This window comes from Athene noctua, chromosome 22, assembly GCF_965140245.1.
Source record: "Athene noctua chromosome 22, bAthNoc1.hap1.1, whole genome shotgun sequence".
In the NCBI taxonomy this organism is placed as follows: Eukaryota; Metazoa; Chordata; class Aves; order Strigiformes; family Strigidae; genus Athene; species Athene noctua.
Genome location: NC_134058.1, coordinates 3948923 through 3969996, shown reverse-complemented (window position 1 = coordinate 3969996; position 21074 = coordinate 3948923). Strand labels below are relative to the sequence as shown.

The 21074-nt window shown below is 54.5% G+C and overlaps 1 protein-coding gene across 1 annotated transcript; it reads right to left on the bottom strand.

Moving 5' to 3' along the window:
• Positions 1 to 1254: 1254 nt before the first annotated feature.
• PERM1 (PPARGC1 and ESRR induced regulator, muscle 1) lies at positions 1255 to 9507 on the bottom strand. The gene is made up of 4 exons (XM_074925037.1): positions 9398 to 9507; positions 6787 to 8814; positions 4777 to 4893; positions 1255 to 2975 (listed from the first exon to the last, which is right to left on the bottom strand). The coding sequence occupies exons 2-4, from the start codon at positions 8810 to 8812 to the stop codon at positions 2896 to 2898; spliced, it is 2223 nt and encodes a 740-aa protein (XP_074781138.1). The 5' UTR covers positions 8813 to 8814; positions 9398 to 9507; the 3' UTR covers positions 1255 to 2895.
• Positions 9508 to 21074: the final 11567 nt, after the last annotated feature.

Below are 21074 nucleotides of genomic sequence, written 5' to 3'. Positions count from 1 at the left end.
GACATGGGTACATCCAGACTCCCCACATCCCAGCACAAAGCCTTGCCCCATCCAAACTTCCCTGGAGGGGCTAGTGTCATCAAAAGTGTCTTCAACAGTTTGGTTTCTGGCCAGAAACCCTCCCAGTTCCAGTGAGATCTTCAGGCCAGGTTTGCAATCCCTTAGACACTGAGACAAACCAGAACTGTTTTGCCCAGTATTAAATTCAGTGACTTTCAGCACAATCATTTATTAACTGCCAGCACTGCACCTGGGAGTACTGTACATGGCTGGGAGGGAAATTAACTGTTCCTGCACCTGCAGAATTAAGGGAAAACATGATTTCCTCCAGATTTGTGTGACAAGGCTAGAAAACACAAAATCTGAAAAATTCAAACCCAGCAGTGACCGCTGAGGAATTAGCTCTGGCCCTTACCCTGGGGACTTCGCTCTGCGTGAGGAACGAGGCAGGAAGAGCCAGAGCCCCCTGAGACAGGAGCTGGCAGACCCAGAGACCCTTTCCTTTCAGCAAACCTGCCTGCTGCCCTCCTCTGACCTTTTTCTGCTTCGCTCAGCTCCGTGCGGCGGTCTCTCAGGGAAGCCCTGCATAATGAAATTGCCTGATTCCTCCAGCTGTTCCCCCATTACCCACCCGCCATGCCAAGGCTGCTGCATTTCCACCTGCCACTGAGAACACGGAGAGCACTTAATGGATTATGGCTGGATAAACAGTAAAACTGAGCATATGCGAACACTTCAGCCTCGCCAGTGCCTGCCGCGCTCCTGCTCCGTGGAGGGAGGGGGTCTGCTGGGCAGATCTTTCAGGGCCTGAGGCTGCGGTGCCAGGTGATCCCGGCTCGGACTGGAGAGCCTGGCTGCATCGAGGGGGACTGGGGAGGGCAAAAGCGATGAGGATCGATGGAGCGAACCCAGGAGCTGCTGCTGTGCATTGACTTGTGCTCACTCGCCTGTTCAGGGGCCCCGGGAGGAGCTAGCTGGAGGGCTGGTGAGAGCAGGACTCTGCTTGAGTCCCCAGTGCTTTTGAGGCAGAATAGAGGGCAGCCAAGATGTGTCTCAGAGGGGTAGGAGTGGGACTGAGCCAAGGAAGAGAAGCAGCAGCCCATCTCCCTGCGTACTCTGTCCTTCAGGGCTCCTCAACCAGCACATCAACTCCCCCATTTTTGTATCAACAGACACATAATGGCTTGATTTCTCATTCTTTAAAGCTCAGTCCTCACTCAACAGTTTCACACGCAAACAATGGAGACACAGGAATGTACACAAAAGTATTAAATGAGATAGATCTTTATTAGAAGCTTCCAGCATATTTTATCTGTTCTCCTCCTCCACAAAACTCCTCTTACTGGATATACAGCTACTATAGTCCATATAGAGTCTGTACATCTCTGCTGTTTACTGCTACACATCTGACTGTACAGCTGTACAGTGTGCTCTCTTATCAGCAATAATACATGGTCTTCAGTACAACCCTACACACATTAAAATTGCATGGCACTCTGCATTACAAGGAAAGAGCTAAACCTCTCTTCTCTGGTTTCATAAGACAAACGTTGCCACAGTGTTCCTATAAAGCTCATAGGCAGATCTGAACAGGTATTCTGAGCAGACTTCCCCCAGAATCTGTGGATCTGGTCCCTAAGTGCTTAACAAATCTCACATTTGTGCTGATATCAGACTTGGGAGTGAAGAAAAACCCTCATGAATAATGCCCTTGAGTGATCAGGAGGGCTCTAGAGACAGGGAGGAAACTGAACCACTTTCTTTTCATTTTTCACCTTCCATTCTGTGTCCCCTCCAGCCCTCTCCAGCCCCTCAGGGTGACACACTCAGCCCTGGCACCTCCTCACCCAACATCTCCTCCCAAACAACTTTATGTATGGAGGCAGCGGAGGGACCAAGTCATACAACTAGACCCTTCCTCTGGAGATCATCAGAGCAAAACACGTACAGGTGCCTTTTCCTCCTCTCCAACATGCTCATGTCCTTGTCAGGGCTTTTTCCTGAGGCTTCCCTGAGCTCAGCCCCTTTCCCTGCTGCCCGTGCAGCCCCTTTCCATCCTGGACAGGCTCCTGCGGGGCCCTTCCCGGCTGCCCCTTCCCCTGGCTCTGGCTGTGTGACATCTGCCTGTCCCCTGCCTATGGGAGTGAGACGTGTCCTTGCAGCGGGTGCTCCTCACCCACCGGGACATACACTGCACCCGCAGGGCTGAGGTGGCCACGCACACAACAGAAACCCTATCTCGGTCTCCTGAAGTGTTAGACCGAGTCGTGACTTCTTGGAGTGAAATCCAAGAGGATGAGTCCTCCTGCAGTGAGCCAAACCGGTCATGGGAGAGCTGGGCCTTGCCAAGTGGGTGGCCCCTCCATCGCCCTTTCGCCCGCGCGCAGCCAGCACACGCTTCGCAAAGCACCATGTTTGGACAGAGACAGCTCTCCTTCCCCAAAGCTCTCGCCTCTCTTCTTCCACAGATACCCCAACCCTTTCATAGGAACGAAGCACTTTCCTGGTTTCTTTTGCTCTCTCCTCCCTCTACCACCTCAGTGCCTTCCTTTGCCACCGGGTAACTTCAGCAGGGAGGATGGACAAGCAGCGCCCTGGAACAGACACTGTGACTACTCCTAGGAGATAGTACGGGTATGCAAGAAGTGTGCAAAGAAAGAACAGAGCCAGCCCACGCTGGGCTCCTCTTCTGTCCAGTACAGGTACAAACTGCCTACCGTATTGCAAATGACTGTCACCAGAAGGATCCTGCTTCCTGTGACATCCTGTCCCGTTTAGGGATGGGTCCAGAGAAGTCTTGGTGCTGGGATCCAGGCTTCTCACACTGCCCAAGAACAAAGTCCCCGGCCTCTGCCTCCACCGTCCTCGCCTGTCCTCAGGAAGCACATGCTGAGACTAGGTCCGGGGGTGTCCTTCTCTGACCTGCCTTCTGAAGTAGCGGATGGCAGAAAGTGTGCCGAAACTTGCCAGGAACACTGGAAAAGAGCCCAACACATTTCCAGAGTGAGTCTGGGTGCTTCTTCCAAACCTGAAGAATCTTTTTCCAGACTTGAAGATCACAAGCTACTTGGCTCACTGGTCCATGGGACCTAGGGGGGTTGCTCCCCTCCCTTTCTCAGTCCCCTCCTGCCTTTGCTTTTCACCCTGCCACACTACGCTTGTTCCCAGCGCATTCAGTCCCGAGCTGCCCGCAGCCCTGCCCACCATGTCTAGACCCATAGGTTGGGCACACAGATCACACCACCATTTCACACAGATTCACACCACCATTTCACAAGAAACGGCTGGTTTTAAGGGAAACTCAACATAGACTTGATGCGTATGGTAGAGATGGGTAGTGGTTAGATACGTGGAGCTCTAATGGATCTAATTTTGGATGAGAAGGCCAATGTAGAAAATCTCACAAGGGCTTCAGGACAGTCCCTTCATTTTCTACCTCTGTTTGGATCAGGAAAATGCCAAGAAAAGTATCATTTTGTGGGTTATCTGTGGATCCTCTGATCCCAGCCAAAAGCAGACAATACCCCAAGCCCAGAATCAGAAAATGTAGACATATAAAAAATACCTGATGGAGCTTACACACAGAATCAAGCTCTTCTCTGTACTTTCACCTAATGTTTTTAGCTTGGCTTATAAGAGAGGTCAAATTCCCCTGATCTGTGCCCAAGGAAAACTGAGAACCCAAGCCATGCCTTTGGACTCCCCAGTTTAAATTCAGACTTGATTTTGATTTATGTGTTAGAGCCTGGGACATAGGGAAATTCAGCTTATTAGAACCTAAAATGCCAAGAGAATTGCTAGTTCAGGATGTCAGCGTGTCTCTCGGCCCGCTCCTGACCGGGGTGCTTACTGCACGCTGGGTTATGCAATCTGGAGAGCACGAGGCCCATATCCTGCTTTTCACACCCTCTCTGAGGCCACCTCTACCACCTAATACTAGGAAGGCAAGGAGAAGCAGGCCAAAAGCTCCTTGTGATGATTGCACTGAGCAACTTTAGCTAATGAGCTATTCTCAGCCGGGGTGTCAGCTTCCTGTGTGACCTTAGCGGGGAACATTCCTCCCCTGGACAAGCAGAAGGAAGGCCTGGCCCCACGGCGGGGGCTCTCTGGTGCCCACGGGCTGCTGCACTCTCTGCTCCATGCCCCGCTCACCCAGCGACCCGCACCCCTCGGGCCACAGCTGAGCTCATTTGTGTTGCCCAAGCTTCCCCTCTCCCCACCAGTTATTCAAATGCTGTGGTTGGAGAGGAGGAGAACTGACAGAGCTCCGTTTACTTGTAGGACTCAGTGCACCATGATAATACTTCAGCTAAACTGTATTTAGAAAAAAGATTATACCTTTACAGCACATTAGAAAAATGCGTGCATTTGTTCCAGCTGAGATAAAGGAGTATAAACCTGCACACTCGAGGTCCTGATTCAGCTTCTAGCCAGCAGGGATCCTAAAGAAGCCTCTCTTCTCCTGATACACTGGTACTGGTCCCCGTCAGAGGCTGGGATGGAGCGGGGCCAAAGCTAGGAACACAGACTTGTCCTACAGCTCAGGTCAAGTCAGCAGTCACTTTGTGTGGGGAAAGGACAACGTAAGTGAGTAGGAATCAGGACTATAGGAGAGAGAAGGTATTAGAAAGTAGCAGGCACTTTGGAAAAGCAGGAAAATGTCTGCATTTTCCTGCAGGCACCATTAGGTGTGTTAGCATCCCTGCCCTTCTCCCTGCCATGTCTTCCCCAAGGTCCTTCCCGCCCCTCTCCCACCAGGCTGGGCACCCTACGTACTGGTCTTCCAGGCATCCGGAGCCTGCAGGTCAGAGGTCTTCACTGCCCAGGACGCGAAGGCACAGAAGACGAGGCACATGTCCTTGTGGGTCAGCGCCAGCGGAGCCTCGGGCCTCCCTGCGAGAAGAAGAGCACGAGGTTTGGGGTTGTACCAGGTCTCCCCTGCCACAGCAGGGTCCAGTCCCTCCGGGGCAGCGAGTCCCTTGTGCTCCCAGAGATACACATCTTTGTGACACATTTTGCCTCCCAGAATACCTTTTCTCACCATTGGCCAATCAAACATGCCTATTTAGGACTCAGGTACGTTTCTTAAGGTGAGGGGCATATTTTTCACCCCTCTCAGTTTTATGCTTTGTTAAGACCCTGAGACAAATTATTTGTTAATGCTACCCAGGGGCCTGGGAGGCACAGCCAGAGGACTTCTGAGTGCCTCAGCACCTCCCTCCACCCCTTCCCAGCACGGCCCTGGCTGGTGGCTGAAAGCAGGTCTGGGGAACAGAGTGGGGCGAGAGCAATTCCTGGGGTGCTGCCGATGCACTGGGGCTGCAGGCGGGTCCCTCTGGGCAAGGTCCCCTTCCCAAGACACACAGCAGCTCTAGGACAACACACATGTCCCGGAGAAGCACCAGTATCAGAACCAGAACTCAGCATCTCTCCACGGACCCCACCTCACCCCCAGGGAGGGACAGAGCCCTGAGAGCTCTGCATTTCTTTCTCTGCTGGAGTTCCAGTCTGGCACGACTTGAAGATGTGTTGCAAGAGTAGATTATTTTTGCTCCTATGTTTATTTGATCAGGCTTTTAATTAAAGCTGGCTTATTAATTAGCTACGACCGTGGCAAAGGGGTTTTTCTCTGTGCAAACAGACTGGGAGCTCTATTTTGAGGCACCCTTTGGGATGACTCATTCATTGTTTGGTTTTAATATTAACTATGCGGCACTGTGGCTGTAAGCATCATATAAGCTTTAAGATAAATACGCTGGCTGTCCTAGTTGGTTGGACTTGCTCTCCCTTTATTCCTGTTTCTCTTACTTGCCTCAAGTAACAGTCAATGTTCAGGTAACCTCTGAGGTCTCTGGGGGGTGTTTTTCAAGTGAATGTGTGTTTTAAAGTCCCCCTCACCTCTTTCAGCTGGAAGCCTTGGACATGTTCCACTCTGTGCACACCTTTCTCCCCACCAGTATTAGATCAATTAGCAGCCCAGCCTTAATGGGACAGCAGCTCAACAGCCGTTTGCTTTATATCAGGGGCATGAGTTCTTTGGTACAGAGGGATTTTGCTGCTTTGCCTCATCAGAAATACAGGTATGCAGCTCTGCAGGCAGTTGGATGGAACTGGGGTGGGGAATTCCTCTCTCTACCAGACCTTGCAGTAACACCAGCCACATTTAATGCAGCTATCCACTTCAGGAAGTTTTCCTTGGCCAGAGTGCAAAAGTATAGATTAGATCCACAGTAAGATATCCGTTCAGGGGGACAACTGAATCAGCTAGGACGGGGACTTTAGGCCAGACTGAGTTTCAGACTCTCGCATGAGTCCTGTCGTGACCATCTCTGCCCCAGGATGGGGTTTGTGGGGAGCAAAGCAAGTTTACACACAGAATATCCCCAGATTCCCCGTCCAAGCCTCCTGCAGCACTGGCCAGCAGCACTGGCTTGGCACAGGACAGCGTGAGCATCACAAGAGAGAGCCACTGCACCACAGCACATCATGACGGTGGCTGTAGCCCCGTTTTCCCTGCTAAAGCCCAGAGCTGCTATGTGGCAAGGTTCACGTGCCAGGAGGGTGATTTCACACCAGCTACACGTGGCAGACCCCACCAAAATGCTCCCATCTCGAAGGTGGCCTTAATGCTGGAGTGGAGGTGGCCGCAGCAGGGCCAGAGCTGGCTACAAGGGGTGGTGGGAGCCGGGGAGATCTGTGGGGAGATCCCACCCACAGCAGAGGCACATCCCTACGTGCAGCGGCGAGCCGGGGCTGTCGGCAGCGAGCGGGGTAACAGTGCTTTACCTGTCAGTGCAAGGGCCATGTCCAAACCTTCCGGCCGTGCCAGGCCTCTTCCCAGCGGAGCCAGCGGGACGAGGGGGAGCTTCTCTCCAGATCCTCTCCGTACGAGAGCCTGGGGGGCTGGGGCTTGGCCCCTGATGAGATGCATTGGCCTTTGCAGGAGGGACTTCAAAGCCCCCACAGCTTTCTTCACCTCGTAGGCTGGAGTGATTGAGAAAATCCCTCTCCAGCCTACCCTGCTCCCAGGCCCATCTGCAAAGAAGTGTTCGTACACCTCAGGGACCGAGATAACCAGGGAGTCTTTGACTGGAGCTGAGTTGGGATCCTCATTTTGCAGCTGCGTGTGGTCCAAGCTGCTGAACTTCTTTCGCTTCCTGTCTTTACCCTTGACTTTTTTCCTATTTCCTTCTGGCTCATTGAAAAAATATTCATACAGTTCAGGCAAGGATATTTCCCTTTCCAAGGGTGTTTTCTCCCCCTCCATTGAGTTCCCCATTCCTTCTTCCTCCTCTTGGGAGTCACAGAACAAATAGTCGTACATCTCGGGCCAAGTCACATCCAGGGTGTCTGCCCTTGCAGAATCCCCAGCTGCAAAGCAGGGGGGGCCCAGGTCCCTGAGGGTCTCAGCTGCAGGCTCCCCATGAGCTCCTTCAGCAGCATCCCCTCCAGAAGCCACCATGTCCCTGGGATGGAGAGGCTTCGCCAGCACCTCCTGGCATGCCTCTTCTGAAAGAGCCACAGCTCCACTGGCAGGGATCACGGGCACAATGTCACGTATGCCCAAGTCACCAGCCTGCCCTGGCTTTGAATTCTTGGTGGCCTTCGCCTTCCCCGGGGGCTGTACCCCCGGCTCCTTCACCTTCTGCTTCGAGGGAGCGCTCACAGCTGCGTTGCCCTCATCCGTGCCAGGGCTGGCCACCAGCCGTTTGCTCTCCCCTGCCTCCTCACTCCCCAGCTTCACAGGAGCTGGCCTGGCTGCCTTCTCCTTCCCTTTGCTCTTTCGTGAGGACAGTGGTGAGCTTAAAGATGCCTTCGTGGGTACCACAGTCCCCTGTGCCGCAGCCCCCGCGGGCTCCCTGTCCCCCTCAGCAGCACTGGCTCCACGTTGTTTGCGGCTCTTTCTCAGCTGTCCTGGCACTTTGGGCCTCACAACGTCCGGGGAGCAAGCTGGGGAGCTCGGCTCGGTACCTGCTCTCTCCCCACTTGCCCCCTCCTGTGCCGGGCAGCCAGGCGTTCTGGGTGCAGACTCCAGGGCTGGGCTCGGGGGGTGCTCGCGCAGTGGTCCCCGTAGCCCAGGCTCCGAGCGAGAAGCGCTGCTAGAACTTTTCCTTGCCGAACCCTCTGGGGGGGTAGCCAGTGAGCTGCCCTGCACCGGAGCCCCCAGCTCTGCGGCCAGCGGGCTGCCATGGGGCTGTTCTCCTCCCTGTTCAGGGGCTCTTGTTCCAGGTGGGTGGCTGGGAGGATCCATGGCCCGATTGCCACTGGCTGCTCCTTTCTCTGATGCCGAAGCCGGCTGCGGTGCTGCTGCTTCACATGCTGTGTCCTGCCCTGGGCTGCTCTCGGCGGTGCCACCAGCCGGGCTGGCGAGGGCGGCTGTGGGGGCACAGGGGGCCTGCGTCCCCTGCGCGCTGGGCATCGGAGCGGGCGAAGGGCAGCTGGACTTGTCGCTCTCACACAGAAACCTGCTGACCGAGCCCAGGTCCGCTTCGTCCTCGCTGCCCGAGAGAAGCTCCGGCAGGGAGAGGTGCCCGCCAGCGGGCCAGCGCAGGGAGGCGTCTCTGGGCAGCCCACGTGGGGCAGAGCTTCCCGTGCCAGGCCCTGGCCTGCTGCCCACCCTCGCTGTGATCTGCCCTGGGGTGCTGGCGTGGCAGTCCCTCCCCAGCACGCCGTCCCCTTGTTCAATGTCACTGAGACACGGCTCCTCGGCCGTGGCCAGGGCAGCCGGTGCTAGGTTGCATTCCTCTGACGCCAAGAAGAACTCAGCCCAGTCCCTGTCGTTCAGCTGGATGCTGTACTCGAAGTTATCCATGCCTGCAGCAAGGGGAGGGGGCCGGAGAGATCAGGGCATGAGGAGAGGGCACCAGAATCGGCAGATGTAGCTGAGGTGTGTGCCATAACACCCCCCCAGGTTCCCGCCCTGCTTCCCTGCCATCCGCATTCACTCATCCTCACTGGTTTCCAGCTGAAATCCGTGGAGGGAAGGGCAGAGCCAGCAGGATGGGTATCGCTGTGCTGGACCATAACCCAGCCAAGCAGTGAGAGAGACCACTGCTACCCCCCTCCGGTCCCTTCTGCCTCTGCTCCCCCAACACAGCAGCACAGGGTTGGGGATTCTTTCCACAGCAGCACAGCAGGATGCACCTCACACACCCCTTTCCTACTCCTTTGGCCCATTTAAAAAAGTGGGGGAGTTATGCTCTTGAGCATTCCTGCTGCCACGACATCGTTTGTGAAGGTCGCATGCAGCAGAGTCCAAACAAGGGCATTGCAGCAAGCAACGGCAGCCCCTTCCATACCCGTGGCTCTGGGGAGGGAGATGTAACAGAGCCCAAAACCAGGAGCAGGGATCCAGTGGTAGGAGAAGAAGCAGAAAGATCTCAAAGCTGCATCCTACCTGTACCACAACCACAGCCGATGATGGAGCCATTCAAAGTGCCACGCAGGAAAATCCTCCCAGCACAACATGATGCTGTACCCCTGATGGGGGCAGAGCGATGGGCTCCAGCACGGATCCATTCAGGGGCTAAAAATAGGCACCCCCCTCCCTCCCAGAGTGTCACTTGAGAGCCGAATGTGATGGGCTCCGAGAGGGCAGGCCCATATATAGAAGCTGGTGGGGAAGATGTGACGGTGCCAGCCACTGCATTTCTGTCCCACAGCCTCTGGGGTCTCTGCAACCACTCCTGATGCCCACTGCTCGCTTCTGCCCTCTGCCTGGGGTTGCTCTGTGGGGTGGCCAGCAGAGAAGGGGCCCAGGCCACCGAGTTCACAGCCTTTAGCACGAGGTGGAGCGTGACATCTGGATGGCAATGACTGGGGTTTTTTTATCTACATACCCACCTCTTTGCCTCAGTTTGTAGGTTACCCATTTGTAGGGTGAAAAAAACATGCCTCAGGAGCATTGTTTGCCTATTGGCAGCACTCCTAGGGCACTTCTTGCCAGCCCACTTCAGATTTACATCAAAAGATCATGGCCAGTGTCATGGTCTTGTGACAAACCTTGCACGGTGTGTGGCAGCCATCCCACGTCACCCATGAGCATCTGGTGTGGGTGGCAGAGGGAGACTCAGGTTGAGCCTGGCACGAGAGAGTTACAGGGGAAGCGACTGGCTGAGGGTGGCCTGGCGGGTCAGCAACCAGAGCCAGAAATAGCCCTGAGCTCCTGCGAGTCCCGGAGCCTGCCTCCCACTGCATGCCCTCCCCTGGCCCAGGGGCCACAAATAGATGCCCTGAAGTAGCTGCCTGCAGCACAGAGCCCGTGAGCCTGAGCCCAAGTCCTTGCTGCCCCAAGGCTCCGGCCACCCCTTGGGTCACCAGGCTGCTGTAGACCCCAAACTGGAGGTTCCCAGCCGTGTAGGTAATTCGGGAGCCGAGAGGGACCCACGCGCTCTGCAACCACCTCGAGTGTCCTCAGCGGGACTGGGGGTGCCAGGGACCAGCACCCAGCTCCTGCCCCCTGGCCTGGAGGGCAGCCAGGCCTCTTGCCCTGCCCTGTCCTGCCCTGCCAGCACCGTCCATCCTGCGGGAAGGAAGCTCCCCGTCGTGGCTGCCTTCACGCACTGCACTGCCAGGGAGCAAGCCAGAAGCGCGCAGGCCCCCCGGCAGCTGGAGTTGAAGCGCGCTGCCCCACGCCGCCGGGTAAATATTGACCAGGACACGCTTCCTTTCGCCGTGCTCCAGGCTGACACGTGCAGGGAGCTTGTCGAGCCGAGAAAATATGGAAGGGAAGAGGTCTGCTGTCTTCCCAGCCTATCTCATTTCTGATCTGGCTACACCCTTCTCCCTCTCCCCCCACACGCTCTTTCAGACGCAGAAGGGAAACCAACTGGCTTCCTTTTCTTGGCTACAGTCGACTTCCTTCCCTTTGAGTCCGGTAGCCAGGGTTAGTCAGAGAAACCTTTAAACTCTGCCTTGCAAACCGCAGCAGAGAACATAAAAGAGACAGAGGCAGAGAGACGGAACTGGAAGCCAGCAGCGGGCTGGCGGCCCGCGTTATCAGTGTCACATTTAAAACCAGCGCTGGAGCAGCCACACACCAAACCCAACAGGAACTGCACACACCCCACCACACGTTCCACCCGGCCTCAGAGACACAAACAAGTCTCGGTGCAGGAGACATCCAAGCATTTATTTAGCTGTCCAGGGTAAAGCCCACACACAGTCCTTGGGGAAATTACGCATCTGCTAGCACTTCCCTGCCTTCCTCGGGCGGGGGGGGGGGCCATAAAAGTGCAGCGGGGACTTCAAGGGCAAGACGTGCTGTCTCGAGCCCCGCAGGCTGCAGAAGGGGCATTATACCATCTGTGGAGGACATGCAGAACTTGCAGCCTGGCCACACCGTCTCCAATTACCTTCTGGCATGTGGTGTGTGACCCTGTGGCCTCTCTGGGATACCTGGCTCCGGCCATCCAGAGCCCTCTCAAGAGGGGCTGATGCCCAGGGATGCTGCAGGGCTGCTCCAGCACCAACGTGACCGGCCGATGCCACCTGCCAAGCCACAGGCAGGCAGGCACAGGCCTCCCCACCACCTCCCAGTACCTCCAGTATTGACACTGTGGTATTAAGGACATTATATAAATAACTAATGTCAACGTGTAATTAGAGAAGGGCCTGAAATAAAGCAGCAGATGAGGCCCCTCTCTGCCTGACAACGTAGGACACAGTGTGGGAGAAACAGCCAGAATCAAGGGCAGAAATCCAGAAAGCCAGAATCAAGAAAAAAGGGAGCTAGGCATGGAAAACTGGGAGTGCCATGGAGGGGCACTTCCTTTGGCTAAAGACCTCTTCTGAGGCTTCAGGCTGCACATTCATTACTCCCAGTGTAAAGGGACTTCAACAGACTGGTAGGGGGGAAAGGAGCTATCAGAGCTATATAGAATGATACTCTCTAAGATAAGCATTTTCTTATCCAGGAAACTCCATTCTACCTTCACAGAGCTTTTAAAATCAGCACTAAAATGCCACGAGTATGGAGCTTTTGGCTGAATTCACTGCCGAGACAACACAGACAATGCAGAGCAATGTGGGTCTGATTAGAAACACGTCCTCCCTTCCCTGATCTAGACCCATCACATGCTGTGTGTTCGGGGAGGAAGAGAGTGATGAGTTTGCAGGAAAAGCAATGGAAAAAAAAAAAAACAAAACAAAAAACAAAACAACCCCAAAAACATAATGGGAAGAGAAATAAGTCCACAGCTTCAGGAGCAAGGCTACGTTGGCCCTTGCTGCTTCCCACTGCCTGGGACAGACAGCTCTATTTGTGCCCATTTTCTCATGCTTTCCTCTCTTTGGATTGATCATCACCCTTCAGCCTCGGTTACTGCTATAGCGTGGCATTGTCTGCCCATCTCTGGCTGATCCCTGGACTCTGGTCTTCTGCTCTCACAGCAGCAGCCTTTCCATCTTGTGATCTACCCCCTGATCTGATTTATTTCTCCCCTTCCATAAATTCCTGCGAGGTACAAACTGCCATATAAATAGCTCAGCCCTTCGTGTCCAGGAGTAGGGAATGCAGAGCTGCTCAGGTACGGCTTCGACCTTGCAGTGCTAACAGCCACGAGACCTCCCTCATGATGGGGAGAGAGCAAACAGGGCATTTAGATCTACCCCAGAGAAAGCCTGGAAGTCACAGTTACTCCATGCTGAGGAAGGGGTTAAGTCTGCATTGAAACTCAGAGTGCAATGAAGCTGTAACCACCAGTCTGGTTTTGCTGGTTTGGGGGCAGGTGAGTGGCTAGGAACTATCACCCCCAAACCGTAAGAGGTCTGCATTGTTTTTGCCTAAACCCTTTAACTGATTTGTGTTGTTCTTTTTTTTTTTTTTTTTTTTTGCCTGAAACTCACTCCCCAGGCTCTCTTAAAATTCAGGCCCATGCTTCCCAAGCAGCCAGCAGCAGGCTCACTCAAAGGTCAGCCTTAGCTGACTTGAAACTCAGCCCGCACTTGCCTGAAACTCCGCCAAGCTCTTCCAAAAGGCTTGTATCCTGGCCTGAGTTTCGGGTTGCTAATCCAAGTCTCAGTGGGTTTCAGGTTTCCGTGCTAGCTTTGGCTTTGCTCTACACAAGAATAGCCTCAGGCCACATCTCCTCTGCTGGCTGGACCCTTCCTGCGGGGCAGGGGTGGCAGCAGGCAGCCACCTCCAGTGCCAAGAAAGAGGCAGCAGGGCAAACAGGGCACACAGCTGCCTCAGAGGCACAGGACACACTTGGGCCCAATATCCATAACCCTGGAGTAGCCATCCCTGAGGGGCAGGTTCTGCAACTCCCCAGCTTTGCTTCTCTCTGCCAGCCAGAACAGCCAAGGGGCTGGGGGGCCACCATCCCCTGCCCCAGCATGGCACAGGAACACCAGACTAGTGCAGGGGCTGTTGTGGCTGTGGTATTTCTGGCTTGGGACCAGCAGCCGTAAGGCCAGGTGACCGCTGTCATGTCACAGCCACCTCGCTTTTCACGTTGCTCACTGATGTGAGACAAACCAAGCGTGCCAAGCTCTCGGCAAGTCATACCCAGACAGATAGAGCTATTCTATTTTTTTTTACAAGTCCTGAAAAGAGGCTGCTGGGCTGAAGTTCCGGCTCACAGGAATCAAGAGTTTCACCACGGAATCTAACACGATCAGTGTTTTACCTGTGGAACTCATTTTTCCTGCCGTTTCCACTAGATGTCACTTATAGCCAGAAAGTTAGCAGTTTCCCTAGATTTTTAACCTCTTCCTGACGGGCAGGTCTATGTTAATCTTAAAAGGGGTTTTAGATATCCAGGACACTAGGATTGTAATGGTATTAGAGCAGTTGGGATTGCAGGCTGTAAGGGAGGGGTGTAGGGGAAGCTAACATCTCCTGAGCATCCCATCCAGCTGGTGTGGTGCCTCTAGGGGAAAGGAAAAAGCCATGTTCTGTAAGGCTGGAAGAGCAGGGTCTTTGCTAACACTGACTTGTGCATGTTGGGAGTCTCTGCAGCGAGATAGATGTTCAGTGATCCACACAGGTAGGTCACCAGCTGCCACGTGTGGGTGTCCAAACCTCGGAGGCAGCAGGCAGCTCCATCTCTGCAGCCACCAACCCACCCGCAGTGCTTCGGGGCAGGGCCTTTGCACATGGGTGCACGCATGAGGTGCTCAGCCCATGGGCAGGCTGAGCTGGGGGGCAGCTCCTGATCTTCTCAGGAGGCTGCCGTGGGGGTCAAGGGCAGGACCAAAGGCCGCTCTGTGTGTGCTCCCCCCCTGCTGTTCCTGCTGCCCCTTGCTGCCCCACGGAAAGGAGTGAGGGCTGCCTGAGCTCAGCATGGGAGCAAGCGAGATTGCACCTCTGGCTTCTGGGATCAGGCTCTCTGCAAGACAGATGCCACTGTATCAGCTACTTTCAGCTTGCTGCTAAAGGTTTAACCAGCTGTTTGAGCCGTGCTTAGCAAAAAAAACGGTATTTTGGGCAATCCCAGCTGGGGGTGAGTTTGTCCTCAGACCCATGTGGTAAAGACATAAAGCAAAACTCATGGAAGCATGAGCTGGTGTCTTGGGCCACCTCTTTGGTGTCTTCTCCTGCACCCAACATCATGACGTGAAGGAGAGAGGTTGCTTTGGGCTGGAGCAGTGGAGGAGAAGGCAGTGCTGACCCTGGCCCTCGGCATCAAGAGAAAGCTCTGGGATGAGACACGGAAAGAGAGAAGGACCAGAGATTTTCTCACAGAGTGTCAGCTTGGTGAAGCTCTCCCTTCCCCATTCTGGCTGTGGGCCTGGAAAGGGCAACGGTAGCTGGACCTGTAGCCACAGCTCCGTTTTCTGTCCAAGTCACTGATTAATTATGTTTTGGGTTGAAAGGGCCTCCCCTCCCACCCCAGCCCCAAATGCAAGCTGTTCCACATCTGCAGGACTCTGTCAGTCCTCAAGGCCCCGAGTTCTTCACCCCTGCGCTGCCCACCCCCTTCCAAACAGATCCTATTCCCAGCTGAACGGGGCATGGCGGTTGTGTTATTCTAACTCCCAGCATATCGGCCACTCCACTGATCTCAGCCCACCCACTGTCAGCAGCTTCAAAGCGCGAAGGAGAGGTCAGGTTGCAAGCACAACAGACACTGGTAGCTCCTTGCACACGGCTGCTCTGCTCACCCTCTCTCCGGAGGGCAGGAGAGTCGGGGAGCAAAGGCTCCAGCTCCAGGGGAGGCCTTGCGCAGCTCTCCAGTCTGGCTTGAATTAAATCCGCCTTGGAGAGCCAACGGCATTAACCCTCTACAGGCTGAGGCTGTAAAATCGGAATCCCCAAACGCGTGTTTGTTAGGGAGAGCTGCACTCCCCTCTGCCCCATGGAAAGTGCTTCCGAAGCACCCACAGAGGTGCCGGCACTGCTTGCTGCAGCGAGGGACAGTGACACTCCTGCCAGCTGCTGGGATGCGAGCGGTGCCAACAAGCAGCACTACAGAGCAGTGCACTGTGCAGACTGATCCCCAAAGCCTGAGGAGTCCAAATGCCACTGTCAAAAAAGCTAAAGCTCTCGGCAAGTTGAAGGCTCCCAAGGACCTGACTACATCATTCACCTGCTTTTGAAATGCTCTGCCTTCCGTCACCTGTGATTTAAAAGCCACGATCCTCCGAATAGATCTTCCCAGGGAGTTAATTTGTTTCCATATTTTGAATACAAAAGCTCCACAGAGAATCGCGGCCAGGAGAATAACAACCAGTGGTCCTTATCTCCTCAGGTTGAAGGTTATTGCAGAGGTTTCTGAGACAAAATTAGGATTAGATCTGGGCCAGCACCACAACAATTCTTGATTATCCATTCCAGTGCCTAAGGCAGCGTGTGTGCTTGGAGGCCTCCCAGCAGCCAGGGTAATGCAGCAAGTGTAAACCCAGAGTCTGGACAAAGGAAGGAGCCTTGTTTACATCCCAGTAACACCTACAGCTCCTGTCTGCCTGCGAGGGGGCTGATCCTGCTGGGCGAGCCCAGGGCAAGGGAGAAAAGCTGTGCGGGGATGTGGAGGGAACAAACATGAGGTGACAGGAGATGCAGAAGCACAGGGCTGGGACGTGATGTTCCAGTGATCACTGGTGTCCCAGTTTCAGTGGCAACATCAGAAATCACAGCCTGACTGGCTCCAGGGGCCCATACCCGACTGGGATGGCTCAACTGGCCTTCACAAGTCCTGATCTTAGCTGGGGGATGCCTTTGTAGTCCTGCGGTCAGGGAACTGAAACATCTGGGCATGATTCCTCTGCCCTATCTACAAAACATAAACAGTGATTAGGGACAGAGAGTTATTTGGGACCATTTACGTGTGCTGTGCACACGCAAGCGAACGTATCCACACACAGTACCGTCTTACGGAGGGGACAGGTCTTCACCTTCCCTTGCTCCCTGCTCATGACTGTTCAAACACAGGTCAGGTCAGTGCTGGCTACCCTAACATGTTCTTACTCCCCTTAACGGGGTCCGGGAGCTCCCCCACACACGTGCGGCTTGAGCTGGATGAGTGTGCTGCCTCCAGGAACGCAGAGCAGGCTCCTTACAGCAGGCTCCTCTGCCGTTGCTCCCGCGCTCGTCTCCACCTGCACCGCCCCGCGTTCAGAGCTCCTTGTTTTCCAGCACAAAGACCACCGCCCCGAAGCACATGCACACAGTTTGCTGGCCGTGGGTCAATCTGCCTCCGAGCAGAACCAAACAAACCCACCTCCCTCTATCAGGCTATTGTCTTCTGAGGAAATGTTATTGTTCCAGTCTTTGAAATAATGCTCCATCAAAACCCTGTCACAGCAGCGATTTCTTCCCATCTTCCTGTCTCCTCACACCACATCTGGGAATCCTGTTTTAAGTGCACATTTTTTTCCTCTCCTTCTTACTAAGATATTTCTTCCCCCTATTCCTTGTGAGTGGGGTGGATGTGCAGCTTGCATTTGCATTTGCATACCAGTTATTTGGGTTCTGACTGGGGACCGGGTGTTTCTGAGCTACTGAGTTCCTTTGCATGCTGCAAAAAATACTTGTGCTTCTTTGAAAAGAATTTAAGGTAGCAAATCCTGGCCTGGGGTCATAAGGAAGACTATGCTTTTCAGCTTCAGTCAGGCTTTTTACTGGCAAGGGCACAGAGAAGGCAGTTCCAAGACCCATGCACTGGAAAGTAGATGAGAAAGTCTAGGGTGTATTTTAGGTCACCCTAGACTTTTTGCATGACCTTGCTTGGGCCTCGCTCTCTCTACTTGTATTTCAGTGCTCTGGCTGTAAAATGGGGATGCAATAGCTCCTTTGCCTCTTCAGCAGATCAGCACTGGCACCCTTTCCCCTTCTGAGCTGTGCCAAGCACAACAAAGTGCCACTCTTGACCAGAGCCCCCAGACGCTGCTGTAATAACAGTGCTAATAATAATGACAGCCCAGATGCACAGCACTAATGGAAATCTCTGTGCTACCTGGGGCTGCCATTGACTAATCTCTGGCCATTGATTTTGCAGCTGAGACCAAGCTCGAGAGACACTGACTGCGAAGACAGGAGAAGGCACCGGGATTACAGCTGGAGTGAGATGAAAGGCTTGGGAGGAGCACGTTCTATCCCTTCTCTCTGGCTGCAGTGTGTAGGACCCCTCCTCACTTTGATAGTCAAGATGATTGTAGAAATACGACATTTCTACCTTGCACTTACCCCATCTGAAGCTAGTCCTGTCCTCAGCTGTGACCATGACCTGACCTGGAAGCAGCACCCCCCGCACTGCATGTGGCTCTGGGGCCTCTGGAGTCCTCGAGCCTCCTCCAAGCCCTTTTTCCAGAGCTACTCAGAGATCTGCTCTTCCTCTTTCCTTTCCAAGTGAAAGGACCAGGCCTTGCTTTGTGCCACACAGCCCCGTCTCCCCCATCCCCACCCTTCAGTGGGCACCGAGGGGGTACCCACTGGGCTGAGAGCCTCGGCCGGGCTAATCAGCTCCGTGCGAGGGCAACCAGAGGTAATTGCCCAGGCAGGAGCCTGGAGTCGGGGGCGGGCAAGGGGCTGGTGAAAACAGAGGCTGAAACAAGTCAGGCAGCAGCTGACTGTTCATGCACCTTTTTATTTCTCCCCTGGGGGATAGAGGCTTAGAAAATCCCGGCATGGGACCAGGGCTCCCCTGTTCTGGCATCTTAACAAGAAGCAGCTGCTTGAGGCAGAGTGAGGAATTGCACAAGGAAAAGGCCCCACTGCATTAATTAAAGGTCACAGGGCCATTCCAGAGGCTTCCCAATTACCTCTGGAAGAGTGTCGCTAATGTGAGATAATGATGTCATACAGCCACTAATGAGGCAGGTTATCCAAACCCCGGGCCCCCCATGGCCCCCCTCCCCAAGGGGATGTGCTATCACCAGCAGACGAGCCAGAGGGAAAATGGCCACTCTTCCCCCTCTTGCTCCCCTCCACCTCTTCCCTAACGACGCGCCTCACTGCGGCCTGGCCAGATAATGGAGCCAGGGGAGGCAGGAGGAGAGGCCAAAGCCCTCTTTGAGGTTTTTGTGCCGAGGAGTGTCTCGGAAGGCCCCTTCTCCTCTTGCATGGTGAATTGCTCCTCAGAAGCGATGTCAACAGGATATTGTTTGGCACTGACCCCGCTCCCTTATTGCTCAGGCCAAATCCAGCCCCATTAGTGCTCCTTAATTGAATGTAATTTGGAGCTGAAAATCTGCCTCCTAGTATGGAGGGCTCCAGCCCCTTGAGTCCTTGTGGCCCTGAGCAGGGGGTTCTCCAGCAAGCAGGGTGGATCTCCCGGCTGGGGAGAAAGGCCACTAGCCCTCCTCTTGCCTGGCCACGCTCAGCACCGCCCAGGTGGCTCTGCAGGGCAGGGGACATGCCATCCTGGTGGGACAGTCCCCTCTGGGGAGCAGCCATGTCGTCGCCCGCCCCTCAGACCTGCTCTCCAGGGGGCTGCGCTCCCAAGAGCTGCTCTGTCTGGTAAAACTTTGACTAAAGCAGCCGCACAGGGGTCTTGGGTCAATATTGGTTTTGGGGACAGATGGAAAAAATGTTGAAATGGTCAATTCTATCTGCCCTCCGCTGTGCTGCTTGTCTCCAGCTTCAATGCCTGCGCAGTCTAGGAGTGTAAACACCTCTTTGTCTTACGGCTCAGGCACCAGGCAGGAGGTAAGGAGACAAAACGCTGTAACAGAGATTAAAGTAAGCCCACTAATGGAAAAAAGCCACGGGGCCCCAAGATCTTTGAATGGGAAGAGGAAAGGGGACAGAGAGCAAGAGAAGTGTCCAAAACAAAACAAACAGGGTCCACATCTGGAGTTGAGAGAGTTGTCCATCCTGAGATTCAAAGCCGATGGGGAAAGGCGAGAGCTCACGAGGGGCTGCGAGACCTATGCTCTTTCTGCCCTAATTCTTCGTCACCTCCCATTCCTGGGAGCAGTCGGCCTCTCTCCTAGTGAGGGGGGATGTGGCAAAGAAAGCAGCCCAAACACCTCAAACCACCACTCTCAGCGACTTCACAGTCCTGCTCACCAGCACAGCCCCAGGGAGCACACGCCATCCCCCCAGGCGCTGGAGCGGGGTGCAGGACTGTGCCTGGGTGAAGGGGTGCTTGACACGTAGCTGGGCGGATCAAGCCTCATGGGCCAGGACGTTTCCAAACCAAAGCAGGGACCTTCCCCAGCATCCCCCACCCTATAGGAATGCCAGAGGATCTTTTTCTATCCACGCAACGTTCGCCTTAAGAACATCAAACCTCTGCACTATGGCCAGATAATCTGGCTTGAGAAGAGAAGGCTGAGGGGAGACCTCCTGGCCCTCTGCAACTCCCTGCCAGGAGGGGGCAGAGAGGGGGGATGAGTCTCTGGAGCCAAGGCCCCAGCGCCAGGCCCCGAGGGAATGGCCTCAAGCTGCCCAGGGCAGGGTCAGGCTGGCTCTGAGGAAGGATTTCTGTGCAGAAGGGGCTGTTGGGCGTTGGAATGGGCTGCCCAGGGCAGGGGGGAGTCCCCGGGATCCCTGGGGGGGTTGAAGAGTCGGGCTGAGCCAGCGCTGAGGGATCTGGGGGAGTTGGGAACGGTCAGGGTGAGGTTCATGGTTGGGCTGGAGGAGCTTCAAGGGCTTTTCCAACCCAGATGATTCTGTGATTCTGTGAGGGAGTCACGGAGGAGAAGCTGCACGGTTATGTGAACACTGTGGCCTCAGCCTTGGTTGCAGACAACAGTGGCATCCACACTGTGGAGGAGCATCGACCCCGGCCCCCAGTGTATGCTCCAGGGTTCTGCAAAATAGGCAAGGCTTCTGGTGTCCAGGCTTCTGCAAAATTGGTACCTAGGAGAAACTGTGCTTCAGAGAGAGAGAGAGGGAAAGAGAGCAATTCAGCATCCGCCTGGCTAATCCCTCTTGAACACAAACGGATCCAGCACTGAATTTACCATGCAGCTCCTGGAGGTGATCAGAGGTTATCAGCAGCTTCTCCTTGGCCTCTCCCTGTTGTTTCCTGCTGTTTGCTCAGGTAGTTTCTGCAGCAGCACCAATTTGTTCCCCCTATGAAGCACTGTCCCAAGCCTCCTCTTTCTGCTTTTTCATCTTGCCTTTTGCCTTTCCAGCTAATCTTTCTTTCAACGTGAAGTACTTACTTCCAACCATCTCAACAGTAGGAAAGCACAGGAGGTAGCACAAAAGAAAGAATAGGAGCTAGCAAACAAGGTGAGCTGTTGCCCTTGCCCTAAGCTCGAATGACCTGCAGAGCTGCTGGAAATCGGCTGGAAGGGGCAGAAGGAGCTGGGAGAAGCGATTCCCAGCCCCATATCCTTTGGGACTAGGGAAATAGAAAGTCTCTACTACCTCAATGTGGCTTTATCCAAGAACTCAGCAAAGTCCCCACCCACATCAAGAAGCTGCTTCTGCAAATGGGAGGTTGCCTGCGGGTAAACTGTAGTGACACCCATCTCCAGAAGAGCTGCTAAGCCACCCCCTGTCCCCAGCTCAAACTGAATCCTTACCCACGAGCACACATAATAGAAGCGAAGACTTTTGGAGCAAGAGCTGCCAGCTGCAATTTATCAGGCAATGGGAACAGACAGCACATGACTGGAAGTGAGAGAGCGTTTGCAGGGGGAGGCAGAGGTGGAGGGAGCAGGAATCTCTGAGTTCTCCC

Coding starts and splice junctions, on each gene's coding strand:
- PERM1 (XM_074925037.1), bottom strand. CDS start 8,812: ATGGATAACTTCGAGTACAGCATCCAGCTGAACGACAGGGACTGGGCT. Junction 4,894..6,786: donor CATGGCCCTTGCACTGACAG/GTAAAGCACTGT, acceptor TTCTTCTCGCAG/GGAGGCCCGAGGCTCCGCTG. Junction 2,976..4,776: donor TCCGGATGCCTGGAAGACCA/GTACGTAGGGTG, acceptor GCTCTTTTCCAG/TGTTCCTGGCAAGTTTCGGC.